This window comes from Chiloscyllium punctatum, chromosome 14 (genome assembly GCF_047496795.1).
Source record: "Chiloscyllium punctatum isolate Juve2018m chromosome 14, sChiPun1.3, whole genome shotgun sequence".
In the NCBI taxonomy this organism is placed as follows: domain Eukaryota; kingdom Metazoa; phylum Chordata; class Chondrichthyes; order Orectolobiformes; family Hemiscylliidae; genus Chiloscyllium; species Chiloscyllium punctatum.
This window is the reverse complement of record NC_092752.1, coordinates 3,114,399-3,131,869: the sequence shown is the minus strand read 5'-3', so window position 1 is coordinate 3,131,869 and position 17,471 is coordinate 3,114,399. Positions and strand designations below refer to the sequence as shown.

General features: G+C 43.2%; 1 protein-coding gene across 2 annotated transcripts in view; it reads right to left on the bottom strand.

Moving 5' to 3' along the window:
* Positions 1–16,942, bottom strand: part of pkd2 (polycystic kidney disease 2) — a 28,920-nt gene extending 11,978 nt beyond the window's left edge. The window contains exons 1-6 of one of the 2 annotated variants that reach the window (XR_011962382.1): positions 16,310–16,942; positions 13,015–13,128; positions 7,143–7,276; positions 5,995–6,245; positions 4,765–4,989; positions 391–619 (exon numbers count right to left, since the gene is read on the bottom strand). Coding sequence is in view for 1 of the 2 variants with exons in the window: in XM_072583745.1 (XP_072439846.1) it covers positions 391–619; positions 4,765–4,989; positions 5,995–6,245; positions 7,143–7,276; positions 13,015–13,128; positions 16,310–16,664 (1,308 nt within the window). In the remaining variant the exon portion in view is untranslated. The remainder of the gene's footprint in view (positions 1–390; positions 620–4,764; positions 4,990–5,994; positions 6,246–7,142; positions 7,277–13,014; positions 13,129–16,309) is intronic. The other variant, XM_072583745.1, reaches the window with a different exon arrangement.
* Between the last annotated feature and the right edge of the window lie 529 nt (positions 16,943–17,471).

The following is a 17,471-nucleotide window of genomic DNA, read 5'->3' as shown; positions in this document are numbered from 1 at the left end:
TACCACTATATAGGGGGAGGAGGTGGAGGAGGAGGTGGTGGAGGTGGAGGTGGAGGAGTTAATTGTTTAAGGTACAATATTGCACAAGTGTGGAGACAAGATATGCAAGAATGCCTCATATACTTTTCTAGGTCACAGAAATGAAGGCCTGAGAAACTAGCAGGGGCCAGAATTTCCTAAGTTAAAACAGTGACTACGCTTTGCCAGCTGTAAAGTGCTTCGACATCCTGAGATCACAAAAGGTTCTATTAAAATGTAAGGTTTTCTCGTTTCTATAAGTAGTGTTGCTGGCAGAAGGTCTTTCTTTCATTTAGCTTAATGTTAGTTAATAATTTGAGGTTCCAGCACAAAATGCTGCAAAATAGTTTCTCTCCACGGATGGACACTTACCACAATAATCACAACATCCAAACAGTTCCAAACGCTCTTGAAATAACATAACTTGTGAATATAGATCTCCAGAATCTCCTCAATTATGTAGTAAAATATGAAAATACAGAAGGCAAGTTCACAAGCTGCCAGGAAATAGTCAAATGAGGATACATAGCGAATGAGTTTCACTGTCTGAAACTGCCATGATGAAAGAGCCCCGCCTGTTGCTGGAAATTCAACCACCAACCTAGGCAAGGGGGACAAAAAGATCATTTTTGAAATATAGGACTAACATGACTTAATTCCTAATTTAACAGAGATTATATTAAAACAAAGTAAATACAACAAATTGTGAATGGTCAAGATACATCACATGGCCCACAGAGTTAGATGTCGGATGAATAAAAGGTTAGAACTATCTAAAGCAAGTTCCTGATTTCCCTCGATTATTCTGGACTACTGTCTACAGTTTTGGTTCTCTTACATAAAGGAAGGGCATTGGAAGTCATTTAGTGAGGGTGAACCAGCCTTAATCCTGGGATGACGGGATGGTCTTATTGGGTTTCAACTCATTGGAGTTTAGAAGAACAAGAAGTGATTTATTGAAACGAGATTCCAAGAAGCGGAGATAAGATCAATGATGGAAAAATGTTTCCTTTCATAGGAGGGGCACAGATTTAAAATAAGGGGTTTCACATTGAAGACAGCAATGAGAAGGAATGTATTTTCTGTCAGGAGATGAACAATTTTCAGCATCACCTTTCATGCAGTGAGCAGTAGAGGCTGGGTCATAAAATACATTCAAGACTGAGTTAGATAGACTTTTGAATGAGAAGGAAGAGAAGGATCATGGGACACAGACAGGAAAGTGGAGTCAAGGCCACAACTGGATCCTGATGGTACTGAATAGAGAAGTAGGTTTGATGAGATTGACAGCCTAAGCCTGATCCCATTCCTTCAGATCTTACGTAATCAGACAATTAACTGAAAGAATACACTGTCAAAATTCAAAAATGCTCTCTGGCAATTAGGTATATTGCCAACTTGAAACAAATGAACTTTCTGCAAATATCATTTGCTGCTTTTGATTGAAGTGACAAATAGCTGAATAATTGCCATATGAGGAAGAGGTTTATTGTGAACTGCACTTTCATTGAGGAATCAGAGCAACCCCTTGAAAAATGGTACCACCAGCTATTCCAACCACCCCTCCAAGAGGACCTAACAGTGCAGAAAATTAGGAGGATTCCTGCAGAAATTCCAGATCATGATATATTGTAGAAGCCAATCTTATTTGACCATACTTAATAATTTTACGGAAGGGAACAATCTTGCCTACAAAGCACCTAAGGAACATATACACAATTCTAAAAGGTGGTTGCTGGGCCACTGTTTCTCTACCCACAAATGCTGCCAGAACTGCCGAGCTTCTCCAGCATAGTTTGCTTTCAATCACCAACATCCACACTCCTTTGTTTTTCTAAGAAACATAAACAGCAGCATTGCCAATATTTCCAATCACTTCATCAAGATTCCAAATGTGCTCGATGTATATTCACTTCTTTGTGTTTCTTTACAGCTGTCACCTTCTGGTTTAGGTCAGACACCACATGACACCAGGATATAGCCCAACAACTTTATTTGAAATCTCTTCACCTGATGAAGCAGCAGCACTCCGAAAGCTTGTCAAATAAATCTGTTGGACTATAACCTGGTGTCGTGTGTCTTCTGACCTTGTCCATCCAATCCAACACCAGCACCTCCACATCACACTTTCTGATTTCTCATACTCGTAGATATTAAAAAGACCTCCATTGCATTTAATACTTACTTGAGGTCCCACGATTAACCTGCATTTCGACTAACGTTAGTTTTTTTTTAAAACAGGCAGAAAATTTTATAATAATTTGAACTAAGCCTTGTTTTTAAAAAATTCAACTTCTACTTTAACCCCCTTCCCTAACGTCAGAAAATGATGAATGTACGTCCTCTTCAAACTTTGTTACTTATAATTTAAATTATGCAAAACTGATGATTTTTGTTCAATTAAACTTGGATTAGAGTGGCGCTGGAAAAGCACAGCAGTTCAGGCAGCATCCGAGGAGCAGGGAAATCAACGTTTCGGGCAAAAGCCCTTCATCAGGAAACAGGCAGAGTGCCTGAAGGGTGGAGAGATAAAGGAGAGGGGTGTGGGGGTGGGGTGAAAGTAGCATAGAGTACAATAGGTGAATGGGGTTGGGGATGAAGGTTATAGGCCAGGGAGGAGGGTGGACTGGAAATGGGGAAGGAAAATAGGCAGGTAGGACAAGTCAAGTCATGGGGAAGTGCTGAGCTGGAAGTTTAGAACTGGGGTGAGGTGGGGGAAAAGGGGAAATGAGGAAACTGGTGAAGTCCACATTAATGCCCTGGGATTGAAGTGTTCTGATGCGGAAGATGAGACGTTCTTCCTCCAGGCATCTGGTGGTGAGCGAGCAGCAGTGAAGGAGGCCCAGGACCTCCATGTCCTTGGCTGACTGGGAGGGGGAGTTGAAATGTTGGGCCACAGGGTGGTGTGGTTGATTGGTGCGGGTGTCCCGGAAATGTTCCCTAAAGCGCTCTGCTAGGAGCCGTCCAGTGTCCCAAATGTAGAGGAGACTGCATCAGGAGCAACGGATACAATAAAGGATATTGGTGGATGTACAGGTAAAACTTTGATGGATGTGGAAGGCTCCTTTAGGGCCTTGGATGGAGGTGAGGGAGGAGGTGTGGGCACAGGTTTTGCAATTCCTGCGGTGGCAGGGGAAAGTGCCAGGATGGGAGGGTGGGTTGTAGGGGGGCGTGGACCTGACCAGGTTGTCACGGAGGGAACGGTCTTTGCGGAAGGCGGAAAGGAGTGGGGAGGGAAATATATCCCTGGTGGTGGGGTCCGTTTGGAGGTGGCGGAAATGTCGTCAGATGATTTGATGAATTGCTCAACCTCCTCGCTGGAGCACGGGGTGGCGCCGATGCAGTCATCAATGTAGCGGAGGAAGAGGTGGGGAGTTGTGCCTGTGTAACTATGGAAAATGGACTGTTCTACATAGCCAAAGAGACAGGCATAGCTGGGGCCCCTACGTGTGCCCATGGCTACCCCTTTGGTCTGGAGGAAGTGGGAGGATTCGAAGGAGAAATTGTTAAGGGTGAGGACCAGTTCGGTCAAATGAATGAGAGTGTTGGTGGAAGGGTACTGTTGGGGACATCTGGAGAGGAAAAAACGGAGGGCTTGGAGGCCCTGGTCATGGCGGATATAGGTGTAGAAGGGCGTGGGTGGTGTCTCGAACATATGTGGGGAGTTCCTAGACTAGGGGGGATAGGACCGTGTCGAGATAGGTAGAGAAGAGTTCAGTGGGGCAGGAGCATGCCGAGACAATGGGTCGGCCAGGGTGGTCAGACTTTTGGATCTTGGGAAGGAGGTAGAACCAGGCAGTGCGGGGTTCCTGGACTATGAGGTTGGAAGCTGTGGGTGAGAGATGTCCTGAGGTTCTGTATGGTCTGGAAGATGATGGTTTGGTGATGGAGGGTGGGGTCATGGTCAAGGGGGCAGTAGGAGGAGGTCTCCCAAAGCACATTTTTTTTTTTTTACAAACCCACTGACTCCCACAGCTACCTGGATTATACCTCTTCCTATCCTACCTCCTGCAAAAAATGCCATCCTGTATTCCCAATTCCTCCACCTCTGCCATATCTGCTCCCAGGAGGACCAGTTCCACCACAGAACACACCAGATGGCCTCCTTCTTTAGAGACCGCAATTCTCTTTCCCACGTGGTTAAAGGTGCCCTCCAACGCATCTCATCTACATCCCGCACCTCTGCCCTCAGACCCCACCCCTCCAACCGTAACAAGTTCAGAACCTCCCTGGTCCTTTCACCCTTCGCATAAACCAAATCATCGCAAAGACTGCTCCTTCCGTGACTACCTGGTCAGGTCCACACCCACCAACAACCACCCTCCTGTCTTGGCACCTTCCACTGCCACTGCAGGAATTGTAAAATCTGCGCCCACACCTCCTCCCTCACCTCATCCAAGGCCCCAAAGGAGCCTTCCACATCTATCAAAGTTTGTCCTTGGATGCTGCCTGAACTGCTGTGCTTTTCCAGCACCACTCTAATCCAGAATCTGGTTTTCAGCATCTGCAGTCATTGCTTTTACCTTAGATTAAACTTGTTCAATTCCAAATATTGCTGACATATCATTTATAGCAATAAACCAAACTGCAGAGCATAACACAGGTACAAAGACATTTTCCTTAAATATAGCAGAATTTCGCCTCCTGTAAAAGTCAGGACATTTTTCTTTTACAAAAGAAAAGCCACTGAGTTTGAAATTTCCTGCATAAAAGACAAACAAGAAAGGCATTTAAAACTTGTCATACCTGATCACACAAAACAAGTTAATGTTAGCATTGTAGACGGAGAAAGTAATGAACACAACCCTGGTGCCTCGATCAAGCCAGAGGTTCTCTTTCAGCAGTTTTAACTTTGTCATTGTCTCATCTCTATTCCTTGCCAGGTCTAGGTAATATCCAGCTCCACTGTAGGTCGCAATTAACCCCCAGTAACGGGTCTCTTTCAAATCTTCTTCACTTGTATAAATCCAGCTGGTTTATTTTGTAAAGAGGAGTGAAATAATTAGCTCAAAAAATCTGATTGCAACATTACGTATAAAACAAAAGTACACCTTCACATAATTCATTGAAGCAGCCATTCTTTGCAAGCAACCAAGGATTGTGTTTCAGACTTTTTGACTACAGAAGATATCACAATTGACTCTGATATCACCTACAACAAATTGCCACAAAATTACTCTTTCTTAGATCAAGCAACAACAAATAACAGCAACAATACTTGTTAAGTATTTTTGGTGCCCGAACTGCTTTCAGCATCACAGTGCCTGAGCTACTACCTGGCTGGGATCAGTCAATTCAGTCCAGGCACAGAAATCAAATCTGGAAGTCAGCAATGTGTGGTTACACTGACCCAATGTGAAAAAACAACTGTGATTATTTGAAAGTGATACAGTGAATTATCTTAACTGATTAACTGGAAGAATTAGAACCAGCTGATAGACGGCAACGTAATGGAACTTGTGTGTCAGTGGAGCCCATGTTTTGATCCCCACAGAGGAAGCTGAAATGGAAAGTGATCCCATGCTCCCAAGAGAAAGTGTACCAGGACAGGGGTGAGTCAGCAACAGGACAGCACCACAGTAAACCCAACTCTCTAACTCATTCCAATTAAGGTTATAGACTACAGCATTTCCCTTTGTTTCCTTCTCTGAAATATTTAGGGTGTCAACGTGTTTTGCTGCAAATGCAGTCAAAGCACAAAATTAAATTCATATGCTAAGCACAAAACCTCTCACACAGGATAATGCTGACAGGGAGAACAGTCAAAGTGATTGCATCACCACGAGTGCAAATGCCAAATGTTCCATTAAGAAAATTAAAAATCAGATCCAAACAACTTCTCACAGCTGCCCAGCAGACGTCATTGTCATTTCAAGATTATGTTTTCCATTGTGCAGTACAGTATTTCAGACAGTCACTCATTATGAAGAATTTTCACAAAACTATAGCAGAAATTAAAAATAAAATGATACATACGCTGTTTTATCCATCAGGCCAAATGGTGATGTATCTTCATTTGCAACTGAATAGACATCATAGCAGTCCTTGATTTCATCTTTCAGATCTTCATGTATTTTACATGATTCATTCTTCACTTTCAGCTGCCTTATGCGAGGCACTCCCAAAAGCAGATTTTCATAGTAAATGAAGCTTCTGTTCTCAGCCAGTGTTTCATTATTATACCACACATCCCAATACAGCCCATCTAACAAAGGGCCTTCTGCAAACTAGGAAAGATGATATTTAACAAACACACACTGGATTATTCCCAATCATCTGTGAAATGTATCAATACCTAAAGGGTCTTTTGAAAGTATATATGCATGCTTTTCTTTGAATCTGTAATTTCAAATGAAGACTCTTTGAGCTCCCCTCACTTCAGCAACCCCTCCCTCTTCACACCCCCCCCAACCCCCTCCAATGACCACTATATGTTGTGCAGTTGACCCAGAGGGCTGTTGGAAAGTGAATTTAGGTGGACTCAGGATGCTATTGGGGTGTAAATTTGAGGATTTTGACCCAGCATCAATGAAGTGATGTAGTTCCAATTCAAAATGGGATGAGGGGACTTCCAGGAAGTAGTGATCCCACGCATCTGCTGCTCTAATCCTTCCTTACTTTTATTATTGCAGTCTCTCTCAAACCTGGCTTCCAGATGCTATATTTGTCAAACATCTTTATCAATATTTTCCATCACAAAAATCCAGGTTATTACCTTATAGTAGACAGAAACTATTCACCAAATAGCCATATGTTTTGTTACTTGAATTCTGTAACACTTCTCAACATATCTTTCCTCAGACATCCTCCAATTTTGTTTTATTAAGGGAGGTTTTTAAAAAGTTTTTTTAAATTGCTTTTTTTAAAAAGCTATTCCAACCCCACTTCCAACAAATAGAAAACCCCTTGGTTAATGACAAAGGCATTTCAAAAAGGTGTCTAACTCTAGCTTTCTTGCAATAAAACACTTGGATATACCCAACTTACAGTAACTTTAAAACTAAGGCCACCAGATAATCTGCAATATAAACACATACAAGTACAAGAATATGAATCATGGCTCATTACGCTTTGTGGTTGTATTTTAACTCCTTACATTTAAAGTATTCAAACTGCAACAGTACCTTCCAGAAATCATCCATGTTGGACACACTTCTGAAGTTGCTGTTTTCGTTTTTGGAAAAGGGAGTATCTAGGAAGAGACTGGCCATGACTTTGGTATAGTAGTACATATTGGAGCTGACCATTCCATAGGTCACTGTAACACAAGTGTAAACATATATGGAAACTACATTACAAATGTTCATTCTGGAGATTTTAAGGCATATAAACATTTTCAACCAGTCGGGGTCCTCATGGCAGTGCACACAAATACAGTGATGTATAAGTTTAAGTAATTGGGACTGTTGAATTGGAGTATTTTAGCGGCTCAATATCAAGTAGTAAGAAATTAACGTAGACATACGCCAAGCACCCTCATTGCATAGGCTCTGTCATTCAAATGCATGGCTAATTTTATTGATTTATCTCCAGAATAAAGCTTAACTGGAGCCCTAATTTATTTTAAAGGCTGCATTTAGTGGCACCTTCAGTCCCAGCTAGAATGGAGGCCACGTCTTATCTTTCCTCTGTCAATCACAAACAAAATTTGAAGTGAAATGCAAGATGCAAAAGGTTGGATATGAATTGCAAAGCAAGTTAGTTAAACTTATCTTAACAATTTCTTACTTCAAACACCTAGATGACAAATGTTTATCGTAAGAGCTAAAGAACTAAATGGTATTAAACCCATTTCTTAAAGAAACCTCACAGGCAATGCGACTTAACGCCACAGGAAATTCTTTTTTTAAAAACTATTCATTACTAACTATTAACTATTTGCATAAGGAAGGTGATAGCCTACCGGTCTTATTACTGGACTATTAATCCAGAAACCCGGGTAATGCCTGGGGACCTGGGTTTAAATTCCACCAACGCAGATGGTGGAATCTGAAACCAATAAAAATCATGGATTAAACGTCTAATGATCATATTTGGCTATCCTAAGAACATGTGCAGTTTGGAGTTTGTAATTCCTGTTGATACAGTTTGCAAACATCCTGAGAGAATACAAGAATTTCTTAGCTCTTTCCATAATACAAACTTGGGATTGAATTCCAAATGTTATTTTAAGCAAGGGATTGGTCAATGGCAAATGCCCTTTTCTATTACAAACTGCCCAGGCAGACAGTAGTCATCTTGGTTCTTCTTGTCATGGGAAGGAAATTACATGTTTACTGTGAATTAATTGTCTTTGCTTGGTCATTCACTTTTATATTAGTTTTATATCAAGTTAGAAAACTTCCCCAACACACTCAGGCTTGAGGAAATTTTATGTTTAAACTTAAGAGTAGCACATTCAATAACCTTGTGTGCTTTAGCACGTAATTTATGGAAATTTTTGTTTGCTACGGATTGTATATGTCAGCAAACTCACCAGCAGAGCACAAAGATACATTTAGCATTTCAATGCTTCTGATTCCAAAAATCTAGACCTTAAACTCAGTAATGACAGGCCCCTTTCAAGTGCTTGCAGATCCCAAGACATCCCCAAGTTGTCAATGTCCTAGCTCACGCTGAATGGCATTAAACCCATTTCTTAAAGAAACCTCAGGCAGTGTGAGTAATGCCACAGGAAATTTCTTTTTAAAAACTATGCATTGCTAACTATTAACTATTTGCATAAGGAAGGGGATAGCCTACCGGTCTTATACTGGACTATTAATCCAGAAACCCGGGTAATGTCCTGGGAACCTGGGTTTAAATTCTACCAATGGCAGATGGTGGAATTTGAAACCAATAAAAATCATGGATTAAACGTCTAATGTGATAGTGAAACTGTTACCAATTGTTGGAAAAAACCATCTGGATCACTAATGTTTTTTTATGGAAATCTTCCATCCTCACCTGGTCTGGCCTGTGAGGGATTTCAGGTCTATAGCAATGTAGTTGACTCTCAACTGCCCTTGGGGCAATTCGAGATAGACAATAAATACTAGCCTGGCCAGCTCTGCCCACATCCCATGCCAGCAAGAACAAGGCCAAACAATACATGCAAAAGTTTCACAATGTACAGGAAGCCACCAGTTTCATATCAGCAAGAGATTTTGAATCCATAAACAATGAAACAAAGAAATTTGGTACAGAATGAAGAAATCAAAATTAGAATTAAAATCCCTACAGTGTGGAAATGGGCCCTTCGGCCCAACAAGGTGATACCGAGCCTCCGAAGTGTAACCCATCCAGATCATTGCCCTATATTTATCCCTGTCTAAAGCACCAAACCTCCACATACCTGGACACTCTGGGCAATTTAGCGTGGCCAATTCATCTAACCGGCATATCTTTGGATTGTGGGAGGAAACCGGAACACCCAGAGGAAACCCATGTAGACACGGGGAGAATGTGTAAACTCCACACACAGTCGCCCAAGGCTGGAATCGAACCCCGGTCCCTGGTGCTGTGAGGCAGCAGTGCTAACCACTGAGCCACAGTGTTGTCCCAAAACGAGGAAGGGATGTCAAACTTTATAATAAAGTAAGCAGTTAGATCACGGAATCCTTTGCTGTATGGAGCAGGCCATTCAGCCCAACAACTCCACACCGACCCCCTGAAGAGCATCCCATACACACCCACCCTTCTCAACCCTGAATTTCCCATGGCTAATCCACCTAACCTGCACATCCCAGCACAGTATCAGCAATTTAGCATGACCAAACCACCTAACCTGCACATCCTTAGACTGTGGGAGGAAACACGCAGAGACGTTTAAAATCCACACAATCGCCCGAGGTTGGAATCAAACCTGGGTCCCTGTCGCCGTGAGGCTACAGGGCTAACCACTGAGCCACTGTTCCACCCTGCGTTATGACTCAGCTACAGCACTTCCTATAACTCTGGGCATTACAATTTCTAAGAAAGTCATGGCCTTGGAGAAGCTGCAGAGGAAAGTTACTGTCAAGAGTATGGTGCTGGAAAAGCACAGCAGGTCAGGCAGCATCTGAGGAGCAGGAGAATCGACATTTTGGGTAAAAGCCCAGCATCTGCACCCCTCACTTTCGCCTAGAGGAAGGTTACTGATACTTGGGATGAGGGACTTCATCTGGGCAGAGTACAGAAGTTGGGATTGTTTCCTTCAGAGCAGAGAATCCCAGAAGCAAAAAATCATCAACATTAGAGGGGTATTAATGGAAGCAATGTGAGAAGCTTCCCTTTGGGAGATCTTTTTCTTAAAAACACAGCAACTTACTATGACCTGGAATATGTTGCCTTAAAGAATGGTACAAACAGATTCTACAGTAATTTTCCAAAGGGAACTGGAAATCTATTTGATTAGAAAAAGAATTGCTGGGCTACAGGGAAAGAGGAGATTGATGGGATGCCTCATTCCTGATAAAGAACTCATGTTCAAAACATTGACTGTCCTGCTCCTTGGATGCTGCCTGACCAACTGTGCTTTTCCAGCAGTACACTTTTTGACTGGGATACCTCAAGAGTCAGCAAATACAAGAAATGGTCTCGTGCAGTGTATAATCCCACAGTTCTAAGTTTATCCTATTCCACACAGTGTCAAATCATTCCCCTGAATCTGATCAGGTGGTTTTACCAGCTGGTTAAATTTTTCAAGATGAACAATCTCAACCGATATAAACTTTACTGAATCCATCCTGAACACTAGTAAAATTAGTCTTTTTGCAACCAGAGGGTAGGGTCTAACTCACTGGAATAGAAATCCATGGGGTGGGGCGTCTAACTCACTGGAATAGAAATCTAGAGGTTCAGACTAATGCGCTGACATGGATTCAAAACCCATTGGGACAGCCGACCACATTTAAATTACATTAATACACTTGGAATGTAGCCTCAGTAGTGGTGCCAATCTGACTCACTAACACCCTTTATGGAAGGAAATCTATTGTCCGCATCTGACCTGGCCTATGTATCACTCCAAAACTATAGCAATGGGGCTGACTCTTAATTGCCCTCAAATTGTCGAGCAAGCCACTCAGATCAAGTACAGTTAGGAGATGGGCAACAAATGCTTGTCTTGCCAGTGATGCCCACATCCCTCAAAAAAGAACTAAAAAAAACACATCAATTTCTATCCACCTTCAACAACACAACTGCATTCTACAAACAGAAAAAAAGCTGAAGAATCACAATTCCCCTTGAATAGTAAACAATTTTAAAACACTAAAGAAAAATGGAAGAACTGCAGATGCTAGAAATCAGAAACAAAAACAAAAATTGTTTGTAAAATTAGCAGATCTGGCAACATCTGTGGAGACAAATCAGAGTTAACATTTCGGGTCCAGTGACCCATCTTCAGAACTCAGTTCAATTCTGAAGGGTCACTGGAGCAGAAACATTGTTGTGATTTCTGATCTCTGCTTTGTGGCTGAGGAGGATAATGGCTTGTTGATCTTTCCAAAAATGTTTGAGTACAGGAGCAAGGTAGTCTTACTTCAACTGTGCAGGGCATTGGTGAGACCACACCTGGAGTACTGTGCGCTGTTTTGGACTCCTGAACCAAGAAATGATATACTTGCCATGCATAGAGTGCAGAGAAGGTTCACCACAGATTCCTGGGACTGTAGGTTTGCTGTATGAGGAGAGATTAGGTTGACTGAGCCTCATTGGAATTCAGAAGAATGAGAGTGGATTTCATCTAAATGTATAAAGTTCTGACAGGGTTGGACAGACTGGATACAGGGATCATGCTCCTTCCTGGACACTGACTCAGAACAAGGGGTCATGTCCCTGGATACAGTGAAGGTCATTTTGGACTAAACAGAGGTGAAATTTCTTCGCTCAGAAGGTGATGACCCTGCAGAATTGTCTTGTACAGAAAGCTGTGGAGTTGACATCACTGCATATACTTAAGGAAGAAATAGATTTCTAGAAGCTAAAGGTGTCAGTGGATATAGGGAGAGAGCAGGATATGAAACAGAAGATCAATCATGAAGGCGCAGGCTTGATGGGTCAAATGGTGTACTCCTTTGGTTATTTTCTATACTTTTTATTGCATATTCTGTAGTTTGGTCACTTGTATGAAGGATGCCTCAGTCTTGGCTAATTGTGATAAATACTATTATCTAATCTAGTGCACATTCAAATTTGTTGTGTAAATCCAGCATTTTCTGCTTGTTGGAACACAAGCACATTTATGCTTCTCCCTCCAACCCTAGGCCTAAATCTTTGGAATGGAAGAAAATTATGAGAATCTCAGGATCAAGCAAACAATTGATCATCCACCCAAGCTGACCTGCCCCTCAACGAGCTGTAAATTCATAGTAACACTGCAGGTGGAATGAAATGCTGAATTTATACGGACAGAAAAATACTTAAATGCATCGAAAAGTAGGAAAAAGCCCTCAAAGAAACAAAACAGGGAAAAAAGTCCTGATAGAATGGCAGAGTGGTTGGTACCGCTGTCTCATAGAATCCATGTTTGATTCCAGCCTTGGGCAACTGTCTGTGTGGAATTTGCACGTTCTCCTCATGGGGGGTCCAGTTTCCTCCCATAGTCCAAAAATGTGGAGGGTAGGTGAATTGGCCAGGTTAAACTGCTGTGTGTGTGCTGGCTATTTGGTTAACTATGGTAAATGTGTCGTTACAGGGATAGGATGGGAGTCTCAATGAGCCGAATGGCCTCGATCTACACTGTAGGGATTCTACAATTCTTTCCAATGATTTCTATTAGCATAACAGATGTAAAGCAGACTCAGACATGAAACATTGCTGCTTCTACAATTTCAAAAATTCAATTAGGATATTCCTAAACTTTCTGAAATCAATTAACTTTTCCAAGTGTTGGCCACAAAATTGAAAAGATTCCATTGTTATAAACAAATTTCAAAATTACCATATAGAGAACACACATCTTTCAGAATGTATAGAACTCAATAATACCACTATTTCTTTTGGCTCAGCTAAGTAACTAGAGATTCCACTTACAGACACACAAAATCACCAAGAAAATGCTATATGTCACCAATTCTCGCAGCATTCTCTTCAGGTATCTTTCTCTGCTCACAGGGTGATCCACAGTAAGTCGTGTTCCCCATAAAGCTTAAGAATGAATAAAACAGGAAAGCATCATGAACTTCTGTAAAATCAGGCTACACAAAATTCAGCAACATTAAGAGTTTCAAACAGTTATAAACCAGTATACCATTCCAAAGAGGATTATTACAAAGCAAAAAGATTTAGACTTCAAACTTTAGAGCACAAATACACATAAAAAGATCAAATTCCACAAACGTTTAAAATACCAGAGTGATATAACTTTGATGAACCACAAAAGCAATTTTTGGATCAACCCGATCACTGCATGATGTATCACGTAACATTCTTTTGCTTTAGCATTTTGGATAAACTGCAAAACCATTCAAAGGTTTCCCTTAGCTATCAATGTTCCATCAGGATATTGCACTCTATCAAATAGCCTACAGTCGAATGAGCAACACATCCACTGACCTCCCCGACAATCAGATATTTTACATATATTATTTGCTCATGGGAAGCAGGTGCCAATGACTGAGCCAGCAATTATCGGTCATTCCTAAATGCACTGTAGAAGGTGACTCCACTGAAGTATGTTTGATATTTAACAATGGTACTTCTTAGGAGAATTTTTGGATTTATCCAAGGAAAAGACCAACATTTAATAAATCAAGGTAAAGCCACAGCAGTCTTACCGAACAATAGGTCTGTTGTCTCACAAGAGAGAGAAGATTAGCAGGGGAGAGGGATCAGGTGATGGGAGAGATTGTGAAAGAGTCTTTCATGATAATCTTGGTTGGTGCAGGAATTGAAAACACACTGTTGGTAGCACTCTACATCATAAAGCAACTGTCCAGCCAACTAAACTAAACAAAACAACTCCCAAACACTCAATATAACCACCGGTACAAAGTGGGAAATAGCTGTGTCAGGGAGCTGCAACTGAACAACAAAGCAAAGGTCACAAAATCAAAGTTTATATTAACAGATCACATTCCTACCAGCTGGGCAGACAGAACTGTTTCTTATGGAAACCAAACACATTTCAATAATAACCTCAAAGTTTAACAATGATTCTAGTTTCTGATGAAATACAACTTGTAACAAATTTAAATTTGTGCTTAAAAAAGCCAAATATCCACTGCAGCTGTCTCAATACGTACCTGCCACATACCTGCCAGTTAGGCATAGATGATTATTGCTGCATAAGGCCTGGCCTTTTCCTGATGAGGTTTAATGGGGCTTTGGTAATGCCTCACCATTTGAACAAACTGCCACCCCAGTCTAAATCTGTTCCCAATACGTCAGAGGCTTACAATACAATTTAAAAAAAGCCCATCGCCTCCACACCATTCAAAACAAAGCACCTGAGTATTCCAATCCCATTTTTGAGCCTTGACTCATAGCCTGAAGAGAGCAAGAGAGATTTTAGGGAGGAATGCCAGAGTTCATGGCTCCAGACAACTGAAGTCACAGCCATCAACTGTGGAATGATGGAAAATATGGGTTGCCTGACAGGCCAGAATTGGAGGAGGGCAGAGATCTCAGAGGATTATAGGAGGTTAGAGATAAAAGGAGTGGGGTGTAGGGACTGGAAGAGGTTCCAGAAATAGTGAGGGGTGTAAGGATGAGAGGATCTTACAGATATAGGGAGAGCTAAAGGGACTGGATGAGGTTCCAGGGATAAGTTGGGGTGTATAGGCTGGAGGAGATTACAGAGAAAGGAAGAAGTGTAGGGGCTGGAGGAGGTTAGAGAGATAGGAAGGAAGAGAAACCATAGAGGAATATGAAAATGAGACTGAGAAATTTGAAGTCAAGATAGATAGAGGCCAGGAGTGGGTAAGGACATTCAGTTTCTGTCATAAAAGATACAATACATTTATTTTCATTTGTAAATAAGATTTGGGTGTCACTCTCTGGGTTTGTACTTATTGTCCATTCCCCAGCTAGCCAATCTCTGATCCAAACTGCTAAATCACCCTCAATCCCATGCCTCTGTATTTTGTGCAATAGCCTACTGTAGGGAACCTTATCAACTGCTTTATCTGCATCCACCTGTTCGGTCACCATCTCAAAAGAATTCAATAAGGTTTGTGAGGTACAACTCCCCTTCACAAAATCATCTTGACTATCCATAATCAACTTATTCCTCTCTAGATGATTATAATTCCTCTCGTATAACCCTTTCCAACACTTTACCCATAACCGAAGTAAGGCTCACTGGTCTATAATTTCCAGGCTTATCTCTACTCTGCTTCTTGTTCAAGGGAACATTTGCTATCCTCTAATCTTCTGGCACTATTCCTGTAGACAATGACGACATAAAGCTCAAAGCCAAAGGCTCAGCTATCTCCTCCCTGGCTTCCCAGGGAATCCTAGAATAAATCCCATCCGGCCAGGGAACATATTTTTACACTTTCCAGAATTGCAAACACCTCCACCTCCTCATGTGCCTCAATCAGATCTCAGTGCGCAGGTACATAGACCCTTGAATGTTGCCACCCAGGTTGATAGGGTTGTTAAGAAATCATACAGGTGTGTTAGCTTTTATCAGTAGAGGGATTAAGTTTTGGAACCATGAGATCATGCTGCAGCCATACATGTTCTCCCTGTGTCTGTGTGGGTTTCTGCTGGGTGCTCCGGTTTCTTCTGGCAGTCCAAAGATGTGTAGGTTAGGGTGGATTGGCCATGCTAAATTTCCCCCATAGTGTTCAAAGATGTATGGGCGAGGTGGATTAACCCTGGGGTTGCAGGGATAGGGTGGGGGGAATGGATCAGTGTGGACCTGTTGGGCCAAATGGCCTGTTTCCACGCTTATCCTAACTATCCCTCACCCCCTCCACCTGCAACTCCCCTTACACCAATCCCCAGTCCTGAAGAAGGATTACACCCGAAGCGTTGACTTCATCATCTCCTGATGTTGCCTGGCCTACTGTATTCTTCCAGCCTCCTGCTTGTGTACATTCTCCGAGCCGTATTCCCAGTGAAAGGCTTTCGCCCAAAACATCGATTCTCCTGCTCCTCGGATGCTGTTTGACCGGCTGTGCTTTTCCAACAACACACACACTCAACTCTGATCTGCATCCCTCACTTTCACCTACATTCTATGATATTTGAGGCTGAAACAGGAAGATTATGGGTGAAGGAAGCGAAGTAAGAGTTGAGGATTTTCAGATCATTCAGTTGAATGACAGAGTAGACTAGATGGGCTGAATGGCCTGTTTGTGCTCCTGTTTGTCTCACTCACCTCGGGCTTTCTGCAGGAGGCTCTGGGGTAGGGCTGCCCGGAGCTGCTGCTGGTCCTCAGGACCAGGGCCGGGGCCAGGGCCGGGGCTGGGGCTGGCCTCTCCCCGGGTATCGGAGCCTCCCGTCCCGCTGCTGGGGCTGATCCCGGCCCAGTCCAGCTCCTCATCACCGGGCTCGTATCCCGGGTTCTCCCGGCTCCAGGCCTGTCGGGAGGAGGCCGAGTCCGGAGCTCGGATCCGCCGCATCTCCAGTTGCTCGGTTCCCTGGGTGCGGGACCCGGCAGCTGGGGTGAACCGGCCTCCTCCTCCCCCCGCCGGTGCTGCTAGCGGCGGCTGAGGCCGCACCCGGGAGCTCATGGCTCGGGCCCGGGCTCCTCACTGCCAGCCCCGGGCTGCGCGTCGCCCCTAGCAACCGACTAGGCCGCAGGTTCCCCTACTCCCACAGCCGGACTTTCCTTCGCTTTTCTTCTTTAATCCCACCGCGGGAGCAAATCAATCCGAACCCGTCATCCTCGGATAGCAGACCCCTCACCCACCGCCGGGTTACAGATAAATCTAAATAAACATCCCGCTTCTCTGAGAAATTTAGGCCGCGGATTCCCCTCCCGGTCACAGGCCCCAATCCGGAGGTGGACCAATCACAGCCCTGCATTGGGTAGGTGGGCGGGACTACCGTCACCGCTAGCCAGTCGGATTCAAGTTGGTCGCCGCTAAAACCAATCAGCGGTTGGTACCTCCCAAGAGATTGGCGGGAAAGAGACTAACTCAATCGTCGTCCGGCTGCTGGGCGAATAAACCAATCACTACCCGGATGTCGGATGAGTTACTTGATCGGTCTCTGATGGGCAGGCCTAGTGACCAACCATAGCCGGGATCTTGTCAGAGGCGGGACCAAGAGCCGATCAACCCGATCAGCTGCCAGTGATTGACGGGCAGTTTGACCAATAGTATCCCAAGTGGTCGGTGTCCGAATATGCAGGTAATAAAGGAGACCATTCAGCCCGTCGTGTCAATGCTGGCCCTCCCTGCCATAAATATTGGTGCAGCCAGCGACGCCTACATCCCAGGAGTGAAGTACTTCAAAATGCCCTCTCGATTTCAGTAAGGCTTTCAACAAGGTCCCTCACGGTAGACTCATCCAGAAGATTAAGATGCATGGGATCC